We start from the raw sequence: 12,607 nt of genomic DNA, 5'->3' as shown, positions 1-12,607 counted from the left end.
TCCTAGGAAAATAGGAGGGCTGTTCAGAGAACTGCGAGGGAGAAACGGGGGCTGCAGATAAAGACAAGAGGCTAAGGGAGGCGGCGGCGTGGGTGCGCTGGAAGAGTCTAGAAGATGCACGGAACAAAGGCGGTGTGACTGGTGAGCCTCTTGCAGATCCTCCTCCCTGATAGAATATGCATGATCCTGCGCGAGTCCTCGCCTGCCTGGGAGCAGGGAGGCGTCGGAGCCATCGGCGGGGAGCGCACGCCCAGACCCAGTCTCCCAGGCGCGCGGTGCGAGAGAGGCACGCGGCCGCGGTGCGGACCCCGCGCGGGTGAGCCTCCCGCGGGCCGGGCTCGCAGAGGTCAGCTCCCGACCCCTCCAGCACCCACAGCGCTAGCGCCCCAGAGAGACCCTGCGAGCAGGCCAGCCCCTCTCCTGCCGAGCCGAGCCCGGGGGCGCCCGGAACCGGGAGGGGGCGCGCGTCCGACGGCGGAGGCCGCGCGGGGCGCGAGCGGGCCGGCAGGTGCCCACAGCAGCCCTGAGGGGCCGGGCGGCGCGGTCGGTCCGGCCGCGGGGCGGCGGCTCAGCTCCCGGAGGGGCCGGGGCTCCGCGGCGCTCCCGCAGGGCGCCGCAGGCGGGGGCGGGCGGAGCGGGGCCGGGCGCGGGGACGCGGGGCGAGCGCGGGCGCGGCGGAGCGCGGTCCTCGCGGCCCCGTCTCCCTCCGTTCTGTGCTGTGCGCCGGCAGGAAACTCTAAGCCTGTGTCTTTAAGAAGCATTTATTTGGCTCCGCGCGTTTCCTCGCATCCTTTTTAGTTGGGAGTTTGCGGTGGGCAGCGGGAGGGTGAAGGAAAGCACCGAGAGACCAGAGCATCTCTTTCAGCAGCAGGGAAGAGGAGCCCTCGCACGACCCACGCGTATCTCCGCCTCTATTGCTCTCTGTGCGAATACCTAACTGTGCCTGACGTCCCCCGAGCGGCCAGGCATGGGGTGTTTGGGCAACAGCAAGACTGCAGAAGACCAGGGCGTCGATGAAAAAGAACGACGCGAGGCCAACAAGAAGATCGAGAAGCAGTTGCAGAAGGAGCGGCTGGCGTACAAAGCGACCCACCGGCTGCTGCTACTGGGTAAGGCCGGAGGGCGCGCGGCGACTCCCGGCCCTGCGGGGCGCACAGCCCGGGGCGCACAGCCCGCAGCGCACAGCCCTGGGCGCACAGCCCGCGGCGACTCCCGGCCCTGCGGGGCGCACAGCCCGGGGCGCACAGCCCGCAGCGCACAGCCCTGGGCGCACAGCCCGCGGCGACTCCCGGCCCTGCGGGGCGCACAGCCCGGGGCGCACAGCCCGCAGCGCACAGCCCGCAGCGCACAGCCCTGGGCGCACAGCCCGCAGCGCACAGCCCGCAGCGCACAGCCCGCGGCGACTCCCGGCCCCGCGGGGCGCACAGCCCGGGGCGCACAGCCCGGGGCGCACAGCCCGGGGCGCACAGCCCGGGGCGCAGCGAGCGCGGGGGAGCGCGGGGGCCCGGCGGGCAGGGCCCGCTGCTCCACGCGCGAGCTGGGGCGGACCGGAAAGGGCCGACTCTGGGACAGCGTAGTTGCTGCCCGGGTTGGCACGAGATGTGGCAATGGCGTTGGGCCACAGCCCACAGCATTCTTTGTATTTGTTTGCAGGGGCTGGTGAGTCTGGGAAGAGCACTATCGTCAAACAGATGAGGATCCTGCATGTCAATGGATTTAATCCCGAGTAAGGAATGATCAGTCTCGCTTTAGCTTCCAAACTGCATGCAAACTTTTCCACTTTCCTCAGCATTCCCAAAAGTGCTTTCTCTAAACAGTTAATTTGATCATGGCGGGGGTGGGGGTGAGGGTGGGGGTGGGTGGATAGGAGCCTGTTGTCGAATTTGGTAAATTGAGGCAAATCCTTCTTTTGGTAGAGTCTAGATGAAAACGTAAAATAATTTGCTTAACAAAACATGATTCATTAGATATTCTTGAGGTATTGATCTCTTTATTATTGGTACTGCACTTAGCACACTTAACCAACGTGTCACTTTATACTTTTCTCTATATCCTTGGTCTGCCTCTCTTTCTATTCGTAACTATCAACATATAAATAATTCAAATAAAATATATTTACAAATGTAGCTGTATAGTTTTTATATGCAATACTCATACCACCTTTACCATGCCTTGTGTAACCTGTGTAGCTGTTTAAACTATAGATTGTAATGTGTGCAAGTTTGCTTAGTGTACAAATTAGGGGGAAAAAAAGGCATCTTTTCTTTTCCCAGTTAAAAACTTTGCAGCTGTTGTCACGGGGGTTGGTGTGGACCTCTAGTAAAACCAATCTAGCCCCATGCTGCAGCTGGAAGCTTAAATCCCACTCAGCTGATTCAAGTCAGTTCTACAGGCAAATTAAATTAATAACAATTCTGTTTTCATATAGGGAAAAGAAACAGAAAATTCTGGACATCCGGAAAAATGTTAAAGATGCTATTGTGGTAAGGATTTTTTTAAATCTCTGTTTAGTAGAAAGGTTAAATACTCTGCTCCCTAAAAATATATAAGACAGAAACTATATATTTCAGTTGTCATACATGAAGCCTAAATATTATATTTATTCATATATTTTTTCATTCCATTTTAGACAATTGTTTCAGCGATGAGTACTATCATACCTCCAGTTCCGCTGGCCAACCCAGAAAACCAATTTCGATCAGACTATATCAAGAGTATAGCCCCTATCACCGACTTTGAATATTCCCAGGTAAGTAAATCCTTCTTGAAATATTTTAAATGGTGGAAGAGAGAACCATTCTTAATGAGACTGCTTGAGAATCAATGTTAATATTATTTTATTCTTGATTTTCTTCAAAATCTAGCTCTCTGAAGAAATGCTTTCTTTCATACCAAAATATTAACGATGGTTAAAAATGTTAAAGACAATAGGATTGTAAGAAATACTTTTATGAATGCATTGGTGAGAATGGTAATCAGGAAAATAGCCTACGTTTAACAAATATTGGTAGTACTTTTTCCTATATGTATTTCTAAGTTAACAATTACTTAGTTTCCCAGATAACCAAAGAATAGAAATTACATGAGCAGAGAGAAATATTTATGGTGATTGCTTCCGTGGGAATAGTAGAACAGAATTCAGTTCACTCTTAAGATGCATAGCATATCCTGTAGCTCAACAAGAAGAAAATGCATACTGTAAATCACATGGATCACTTCTGAGTGTTTATCTATGGTGGGGAAAAAATGTAGTTTGCTTCACATCTGCAGGATTTTCAGTCACTTTCCTATTGCCTTGGATGGCAGTATTGCTTATGTGAAAGGGCGAAATGAATAGTAATTTTCTCTTGTCTGATGTATACACACACACACACACACACACACACATATCTTTAAAATATTGTTATCTGGTCATTTGATTAAGCATGACTCAAAGGAAATTATATTTGTTAGATTGCTCAGGAAATCATTTTTTCTTATGGTTGCGCCGAAAGAGCATAGTGTGTGTGTGTGCACAGCAGTAACAGAATTTCAGAGGTTTCATTGCCTGGCACAGTGCTCTTGAGACATTTTTCTTTCTCACAGTCCTCTCTTCCAAAGGAAGGTGATGCAGAAAGCAGGTGGTGCCCTGCTCTAACGGAAGTCTGAGAGAGTGTGTATCTGCTCGCCCCTACCTTGTCTCTTCAGCAGAGCAACCTTGTCCTATAGGCTTTGTAGCAGGATGGCAAATAAGCATTATCCCTTTTTAAAGTTCCTCTCAGGTTTTTGTTTCTGATAAGCATTCCAGTGTAGCCAGTGAGAGCTCTAGAATTTCTAAAAGGAAGGAGTTAGAGGTGGCACACTGGCTAGAAAAGGGGACTAGGGTATTTGGCACAGCAGGCACACTTTTTTACTATACTGTGTATTTAACTGGATGGCTTGGCGTGGGTAATGGAGATGACGGGGCAAGGATGTAGGGGGTAGGGCTAAAGCAGTGATTCAGCCAGCTAGAGCTATGGGGTGTCCGTCCCGCAGTACTCTGTGACGTCGTATGTACCAAAGAAGTCATCCCAAACTACAGGATCCTAGCTCAAATCGGATGATTCCCATTCAACTCCAGATGGACCCATTTATAGACACATACTTGGATTCTCAAATTGTCCTGTCATATTTGCTTGAAAGTAATCATAAAACATCCATATATGGTTCTGACTTCAGGAAAAAAAGTTATTCTTACCGTGTAATGAGAAATTAGAATTGAGATGTGTTAGTCACATATCTTCTTTCTTCACGTGATAGACTCGCAGTTAATGTGATGTAATGGGATGTCATACTCAACCCCAAGTACAGAAGCAGTTAGCAACTCCCAGGTAGATTACTAAGGGATACAAAGCCCCTAACTTGCAGAAGTGTTTGTTGAGCTAAATCATGAATATTGTTAATAAAAAAAAATAAGAGAAACTGTCTCCTTTGAACACACACATTTTTACATGGATATGTTAAGATTACTCAAAAACGATGATCGGAAACCATAATTCATTATCAATAAAATAAAAGAGAATTGGGACCCAGCAGACACAAATTTCAGAGATAATACCTTTTTTTCTTTTTAATACATTTTAAGCCTAACATTCTGTTGTCTTATGTGCCTGTGCTGTGTCCAATGTGATTATGTTTATAATAGAGTCTACACTTCCATAAATAAGGAAATTAATACCTAAGTTATAACTTTCTGAAAAATGTTATTTTTATTTTTATGTGCACACAGTTTTTAGTAATATTTATCTATCATGCCCTGAAATATTCATCACTTACATCACTAAATCGAATGGTTCTTGGATTTACATCTTTATGACCTCACTGAAAAAGATATTAAGACAAATCTCTCAGTTATTTATTAATTACACTTGGTACTTTGGGGACAAATTAACTTTTATTTAAAGAAAATGTATATTATTGTAGAAGTCATAGAAATAGAACTAAATCAAATATCTTAATAGTAAAGATAACAAATTTTTTTAAGGTTTTATTTATTTATTAATGAGAGACACAGAGAGAGAGGCAGAGACACAGGCAGAGGAAGAAGCAGGCTCCATGCAGGGAGCCCGATGTGGGACTCAATTCCAGGGCCCTGGATCACACCTAGAGCCGAAGGCTTGAGGCTCAACCTCTGAGCCACCCTGGTGCCCCCTTTTCTTTATAAACTTAACACAATTTTACTAAATCTAGGACTTTACGAGATTGAATCCTTGAGAAAGTCTTTTAGTGTCACAATCCAATTCCTTAAGACTTAAGTTCATTTCCTTGTATCTATAAAATAATTTTATAATAAAACTAATTTCAGAGTTCTTTAAAAAGGAAAAATTAGAAGAATATATGTTTAAAAATTGCAGGAGACTGCCGATTATAATGAAAAGTCCAATCTTACCTTGAGGTATCTTAAGGATTAATTCTAAAAATATTACACTGGTTTACCTTGTTTTGTTTTGTCTTGTGGGGTTATTTTTTTTTTTTTTGCTATTCATATTGCCTTTCATTTGAATTTCAATTGAATTATAGGAAACCTAAGTTTTAACAGAAAGGCAGAGGTGTATAATGAATACTGTCTAACAGAAGAATCCAGCTAACAGAAGCTATAGGGAGTTGGAGAAAGCATTCAGGGGCCAGACCATGTTGGCCTCAGAGGCCAGGTCTGCTCTAATCTGGAGGTGCCTTGGAGAGCTCTGAGCAGTGCAATAACATGATATGCTTGTGTTTTATCAAGATAACTCTGGGTGTAGGTGGAGAATGGGTGTTACGAAGGCAAGGGTGCAGTGGGGCAAGGATCTGGGAACTATTGTAGCAATCCAGATGCTAAATAATTGGACAGCTTGGTGGGGGGTGGCATGATTCATTGATAGATGCTCAGTTATTCTTTTCTCGTGTGTACATCTAAAACTTGTCTTTCTATGGACTGGGGTCATCCAGGAACTCCTTCACTAGTTGGCACCATGCCTTTGCATCCAGCTTATCTACACATGAGATGATAGGTAATGATCATGACAGATCCCCTTCTACCTCCCAAAAAAAACTCATAGCACAATACCAAACAAAGATCAATTAATTAAATTGAATTATTCACTTGTTTATATGGTTTTTTCCTTCTTAAAATGTGGGTATTTTATTAACTCTTTTAAAATGGTGGTTTACTAGGTTTTTTTAAAGGGAGGATGATAAATGTGAAAGCATTATGATCTGTTGATTGGTGCTCTATCATTACCACCTACTATTTCCTGAGTTGACCTTTTATCAGAACTTCGGGTCAGCGTAAACCCAGAGAGCAAGAATTACACTGTCCTCTCTACCCGGGCAAAAGTACAGTAGGCTTTGGATAAGGAATAGGTTGGCTCCCCATAGTGCACAGGGGTAAGGCTCTGGGAGCCTGACTGCCACTGTGGGTCTTAGATCTGCTACTCTCCAAAGACATGACCCTAAACAAGTGGCCTGCCACACAGTGAGAATGGCGGTGGGAGCAGGGCTTCCTGGAGTGGCTCTTGGGAGGATTTCTGTGCATGTCCACAGAAGGGCTGGGATCCGTCCAATGCTGAGGCACTCTCAGCTGCTCCTGCCTGTGTGCTTGTCCTGTGTCCTCTGGAGAATGCACGCAGAATTCTAGAACTCACATTATCCAGGTTGGTGGTCTGGTGTTTTTAACCATCTGAACTCTCTCATCCCCAACCCCCACCACTGCCACCATCCCAAATGTCTTTGAAACCCAATTATATATATCAAGTAGGAGCAAATTTTCCCACTAGAACCCAGGCTGCAGTCTTTGGGTCCCAGTATTTGCCCCCAAACCTCATCAGAGCCCTCTGGGCTCCCCAGCACTGTCGGAAAATGACAGGCCAGTTCTGTTAGCTCCCAGGGAACAGGCTTTTTCTCTCTGGGTGTCTCCATGTCCTTTCCCCTCACAACTCACACCCCATGGCTGGGTACCCTGAAAACAATTCCTGAGTGGTGTTAGAATATAACAGAATCTTTTGTCCACTTCACTAGGGAACTGTGGTGTAACAAGTCAGGGGACTGGCCAACTGGGACATCACACTGCATTACACAAGGGGAAGGGTTCCCCTCTGTACAGTAAACCAGAGCTTTCACTCAAGATGGCATTTAAATCCACCTCCCAAGCATCCACTCGGTTCTTTGCCTTTTGAAGGAGTGAGGATTAGTATGCGTTTTATTTTATTTTTTTTTTAAGATTTTATTTATTTATTCATGAGAGACACACAGAGAGAGGCAGAGACACAGGCAGAGGGAGAAGCAGACTCCATGTAAGGAGCCCGATGTGGGACTCGATCCCGAACCCCGGGATCACGTCCTGAGCCAAAGGCAGATACTCAACCCCTGAGCCACCCAGGTGCCCCTTAGTGTCCATTTTAAAAGACAGAAAGGAAATATCAGCAAGTGTAAAATGTGGGAACTATTACTGTATTCCACAGTAATCTGAAACCCTTAGGGATTTGTATATGTGGCATCCAAGAGAAAAGTCATCTTGGATAATTTCAGATGTCATTAATATATGGAGATTGGGCAGCCCTGTTGGTGCAGTGGTTTAGCACTGCCTGCAGCCCAGAGTGTGATCCTGGAGACCCGGGATCGAGTCCCATGTTGAGCTCCCTGCGTGGAGCCTGCTTCTCCCTCTACCTGTGTCTCTGCCTCTCTCTCTCTCTGTCTCTATGAATGAAAAAAAAAAATCTTAAAAAAAAATAATATATGGGGATTACTACGTAGGGGCACTTTGGGGCCATGCTCTGAATAGATCTTCTCAGATCTCAGCGGCCCCTGGCACCATTCTGAACCACCCAGAGTGGGAGCTGACTGCCTTGCACCAGAGCCCAAGGGGAGACCAGCCTCCTGGGGCTCAGGCAGCCTCTGCATGTTCAAGGGCCAAGGAAGGACCTGGAAGGAGTGTCCACCTGGGGCAGGAAGTGCTCCAGAGTTGCCAGCCTGGGACCTCTGAGTCTGTGGACTGGACAGTGTCCCTGTCTCCAGGGAATATACGGAAGCCAGGCCACCTGGGCTCAAATTTTGACATTCCTGCCACTGCGTGACCTTGAGCAAATCACTTCAGTGCTTTCTGCCTTTTCTCAACTGTTAAATGGGGGGGGGGGGGGGTGACCGCAGTACCTACTGGGTGAGGTTGTTTTGAGGATTGAAGCAGTGATGGCACCCGGGAGGTGCACCTTCAGAATTAGCACTGCTGCTGTGTGAAAGGGCAGGGGCTCTGCAGTTGACTTGGTGCCGGCGTGCCTGGCCAGCGTCCCAAGCCCTGGTGGTCAGATGAACACCCAGCCACCTGCACACTGTCCACTCCTCTCTGGGTGCAGGGGAGGAGACAGCCGAGCCCCCCACTATTCCCCCACCAGCCAGCCCCACACTGCAGCCCTGCCTTGAGCTAGCACCTATACGCCATGGCTCTGTCCATGCCAAGAGCTGATGCCCAACACCTCAACATACCTGGGAGGAGGTGTCCCTGATTAGCCCCAGACAGCCATCAGGCCTCACACTGGCCCTGACAGCTCAGGAACGCTGGCCAGCAGCCTCCTTCCAGCACAGATGTCCAGGTGGGAGGTCTCCCGGGCAGTCTCCCACCTGGCCTCTGTCCCCTGAGCCCCCCTGGTGGGGGGTCTCAGCGCTTTTCCTCCTCCTTCACCTCACTTCCAGTCCGATCTTCTTGAAGTAACATCCGTCTTCCTCCTTTCCCACCAGCTCTGCCCGGCTCTGTCCTCCCCCTTACATTTTGGGCCTTCCCCAGCAACAGTTCTCCAAGGCCGCCTGAAACTGCCCTAAATTTGCCAGATCCCTGTTAGATTTTTTTCACCATTCCCTCTGGGACTACAGTTTCTCCCCAGTTTTGCCACAAGTTCCAGCAAGTTTCTGGCTCATTCTTGTAACCTGGTGCTCACCCCAACACAGGCTTTCTAATAATAGAAAGATGAGCTGTATCCTGAAACACCCCCTCCCTCTGCAAGGGGAGTTAACACTGAAATACATCACATTTCAAGAGCAGGTGTCTCCTCGGGAAAGTTATCAGCATTTGACTTTTTCTAAATAAAATATTTTAAATGTCCTAGGGTGTTCTCTAGTTTAAAAAAAAATCCTAGGAAAATGATTATGTTTTTATTCTTTTCTTTAAGATTATTTATTTATTTTTTCATGAGAGACACAGAGAGGCAGAGACGCAGGCAGAGGGAGAAGCAGGCTCCCTGCAGGGAGCCCGATGCGGGACTCGATCCCAGGACCCTGGGGTCATGCCCTGAGCCCCAGCAGATGCTGAACTGCTGAGCCCCCCAGGTGTCCTGGAAAATCTTTTTTTTTTTTTTTTTTTTTTTTTAATAAACAGCCACGGTTCCTTTTTTCATGTGCACAGCTGGGTTTTTTCCTTTTCTGAAGTTTCCTGGAAGTGGTCAGTGCCTATGTCTTAGGGCAAGGCCGCCTTCTTGAATCTATAGGGCATTGTCAAAGTCATATTTTAAGAATAGTGGTGTTGAAAATAGACTGTTGGTGAGGCCCATACAGACCACCTAGTCTGAGGTCTCCAACTGAGGAAACAGCAACAGAAGGGAAGAACTCGCCAGGGCGGCGGGCAGTTTGGTGATTTCCCGCTGGGCGTGGAGCGCCCTGTAGTTGGCAAAGTTGGAGCATGATTCCCTGGCTGTTGCCTCCCAGTGAGGGGCTTTTGTACCAAAGTAGTCTAAAGGGCAGTCTTCACTGGGGTAACACTGATGATCCCCAAGACTTCCTGCCAAAACGGAGTGTGAAGATGCTGCTGAGGGCGGGGGGGGGGGGGGGTGCGGGATGTGCCAGAGGTTATCTTAGCTCCTCTGGCTTCTTCAATATTTAGTCAACAAACTTAAGTGTCTGTGGATCCCAAGAGGAATAAGGAGCACTTTTCCTCAAAGAGTTTATCATCCAGAGGGAATACGGATCTGTAAACAAAGTTGATGATATTGCATAATGCTATAATAGAGGTGTTTATGGGGAGCAGTGGGGAGCAGGCCCACCTGACCAGCTTCAGGCTGAGCTGAGGCCAGAGGATTTGGGCCTCCTCCTCAAGGCTGTGGAGAATCATCCAGGGATTCTAGTCAGGGAATGAAAAAATGCAAGTTGTCTTTCTCCCGAATTCATTAAGAGGCCACTCCTGTACATCTGCTCTTGGCATGGCATTCTGAGGGTTCATCTGTCATTAGGCAAAGGACATTTCCTCCACCAGAAACCTGCTTCCAAGCCTCACATTTTTTATGCCAAAATATAAGGGGGGATGGAACCCTCATACTGCATTCTGCACATTTGGTATGCTAATGAAAGGAATTGCTGTTATTTTAATAAAATATTTCAGTTAGATCCATCAAGTAGACCAGCGCTTCAATGAGGATGCCTTTTTAAAACTCCATTTTTTGGAAACATTATCATAACGGTATTCCTAACAAATAATAACTTTGGATTTTTAAAAGATTTTATTTATTCACTCATGAGAGACACAGAGGGAGAGGCAGAGACACAAGCAGAGGGAGAAGCAGGCTCCCTGCGGGGAGCCTGATACAGGACTTGATCCCAGGACCCCGGGATCATGACCTGAGCCAATGGCAGATGCTCAACCACGGAGTCATCCGGGTGTCCCAATAACTTTTGATTTTGAAACAATTTTAAACTCACCGCCAAAATGCAAAAGTAGTACAAAGAACTCCCAGACACTCATCACATAGATTCATCATTAGTTAGTTGGCCATATTTGCTGCCTCGTCCTATCTATACTAACACACATTTTCATTAACCATTTCAGAGTTGATTGCAGGCAGAGTGCTTCTTTACCTCTAAATACTCTACGGGGTATTTCCAGTGGACAAGGATGTGCACTTTTATAACCATAAGACCGTTATCAAAATTAAGAGAATTGACATTGATATGATCTTGTTTTGTAACCTACAGATATTACTCAAACTTCACCAATTTTCCCAGTAATAATATAGTGAAATTATAGTAATAATAATAATAATAGTGATAACTCTGGTCAATAATTCAATCCAGGATCAAGCACTACCTTTAATTTCCGTTTTTCCTTTACTGTATACTCATTCCTCGACCCTCCTTTCTATCATGACATTGACCAGACATTAATTTTGTGGAGTGCCCTCACTGTGGCTCACCTGATGTGTTGTAACCAGATGCCATTAGTGCTTTGGCAGCAAAAGCACAGGAGTGAGTTGTGTCCTTCCTAGTGCATCATGGACGTTAACAGTGAGTCTCTTGGTGAAGGTGGAGGCTGCTGCCCTTTTCCCCTTTGCAATTAGTTCCCAAGTATGTTCTAGCAATGTTTTTGAGATTGTATAAATATCTTGTTCTTGTCAAAACTTCCACACTCTAATTTTAGCAGACCAATAAAGTTTCTCTGCAATAAATATTTAAGATGGTAAGCTGTTATGAACTTTTTTTTACTATTTCTAAATACTACAATGAAAACCAAATAGGATGTAGATCATGATGCTGCCTTTCACATGATGAAAAGTGCATCATTCTTTGCTCTTAATCATAAAAGCGTGTAGAGGGACCTCTGGTCTACACCAACACACCAAGAAATCCAGGCTGGAGCCACAAGGCAACTCTTCCCTCAAGTGTTTTTCCTTACAGAAGATGCATTTTAAGGGCTGCAAAGTAAGGCAACGTGTTGTTGTTTTTTTAAATTCCTGATACATTTTAAAGGTCACCAAGTGAGGCACCTTACCTTTTTAATTCCTTGAGTAAGATGTCATTGAAACTTCAGATCCTTTGAAAGTGTGAGATTTTTGTTGTCAAGGTTCACCTCAAATCTTGATATATTGGGAATTTGTCACTTGGCTTACCAAAGCAAAAGTTCACTTCAAAGGACACTTGTTCTTTTCAGGAGGATATGATGTTAAAAATACTTTAGCATTAAAGCGTGTTGTCCTTATCATTGCTAACTTTATGTAAGTGTGAGAGAAAACATCTTGAACTTTACAGCTCTCTCTCAGAAAATGGTGGAAGGAGCGGACAAATAGGCTATTCTTTTGTGACATTAAGACTTGAATGAGTTGACAAATGTGGTTTGTGAGAAAGGTACACTGAGGTTTTAAGAAGCAGAACTATGAATTTACTCCTGAAAAGATTCCTTTAAAACACTGGCTTTTAAATTTTTTTAGTTTTGTATGAGGACATCATCCAGAATGTGTGGGGGTTTTTCCGCATCTCCTAAAATAACCCTGTACCTTATTTCTGCCTTTATTATAGCATTTAGATTAAATTAAATCACCTTTATGCATAACATTTTCACTACACAAAGCAGTTTCATTTTTTAAGTTGTATTTGTGGACTTTTGGAATAGGAAATATTTGTATACGGCACAAAATCCAGAAGATATAAAAGAGTGAAAAGTCTCTCTCTCGCTCCTGCCCCCAGATACCCAGTCTCACACCCAGAGACAACCCGTATGGCATCAAATTGACTTAGGGCCCTCAGGAACCAATCCTTTTGACATTTGTTTTTTTTTATCTCCTAGTGAGTAGTCAGTTGTAAAACACAATTGCAGTTCATCTTATTAGTATGGAGAAAATATCTAGCCTGAATTGCCAAG

General features: G+C 45.8%; 1 protein-coding gene across 9 annotated transcripts in view; it reads left to right on the top strand.

The window, feature by feature from the left end:
* The window catches only part of GNAL (G protein subunit alpha L), a 144,516-nt gene that overhangs the window by 42,282 nt on the left and 89,627 nt on the right, over positions 1-12,607 (top strand). For 2 of the 9 annotated variants that reach the window (XM_072734867.1, XM_072734866.1), the window contains exons 2-5: positions 866-1,109; positions 1,654-1,726; positions 2,429-2,483; positions 2,630-2,749. In XM_072734867.1, the coding sequence (XP_072590968.1) occupies positions 968-1,109; positions 1,654-1,726; positions 2,429-2,483; positions 2,630-2,749 (390 nt within the window). In that variant the 5' untranslated portion in view covers positions 866-967. The other 7 variants (XM_072734868.1, XM_026005975.2, XM_026005973.2 and 4 more) reach the window with 7 other exon arrangements.

The sequence above is a fragment of the Vulpes vulpes genome, chromosome 13 (genome assembly GCF_048418805.1).
Source record: "Vulpes vulpes isolate BD-2025 chromosome 13, VulVul3, whole genome shotgun sequence".
NCBI lineage: Eukaryota > Metazoa > Chordata > Mammalia > Carnivora > Canidae > Vulpes > Vulpes vulpes.
Note: the sequence above shows the minus strand (reverse complement) of the source record. Positions and strands in the feature narration are given on the sequence as shown.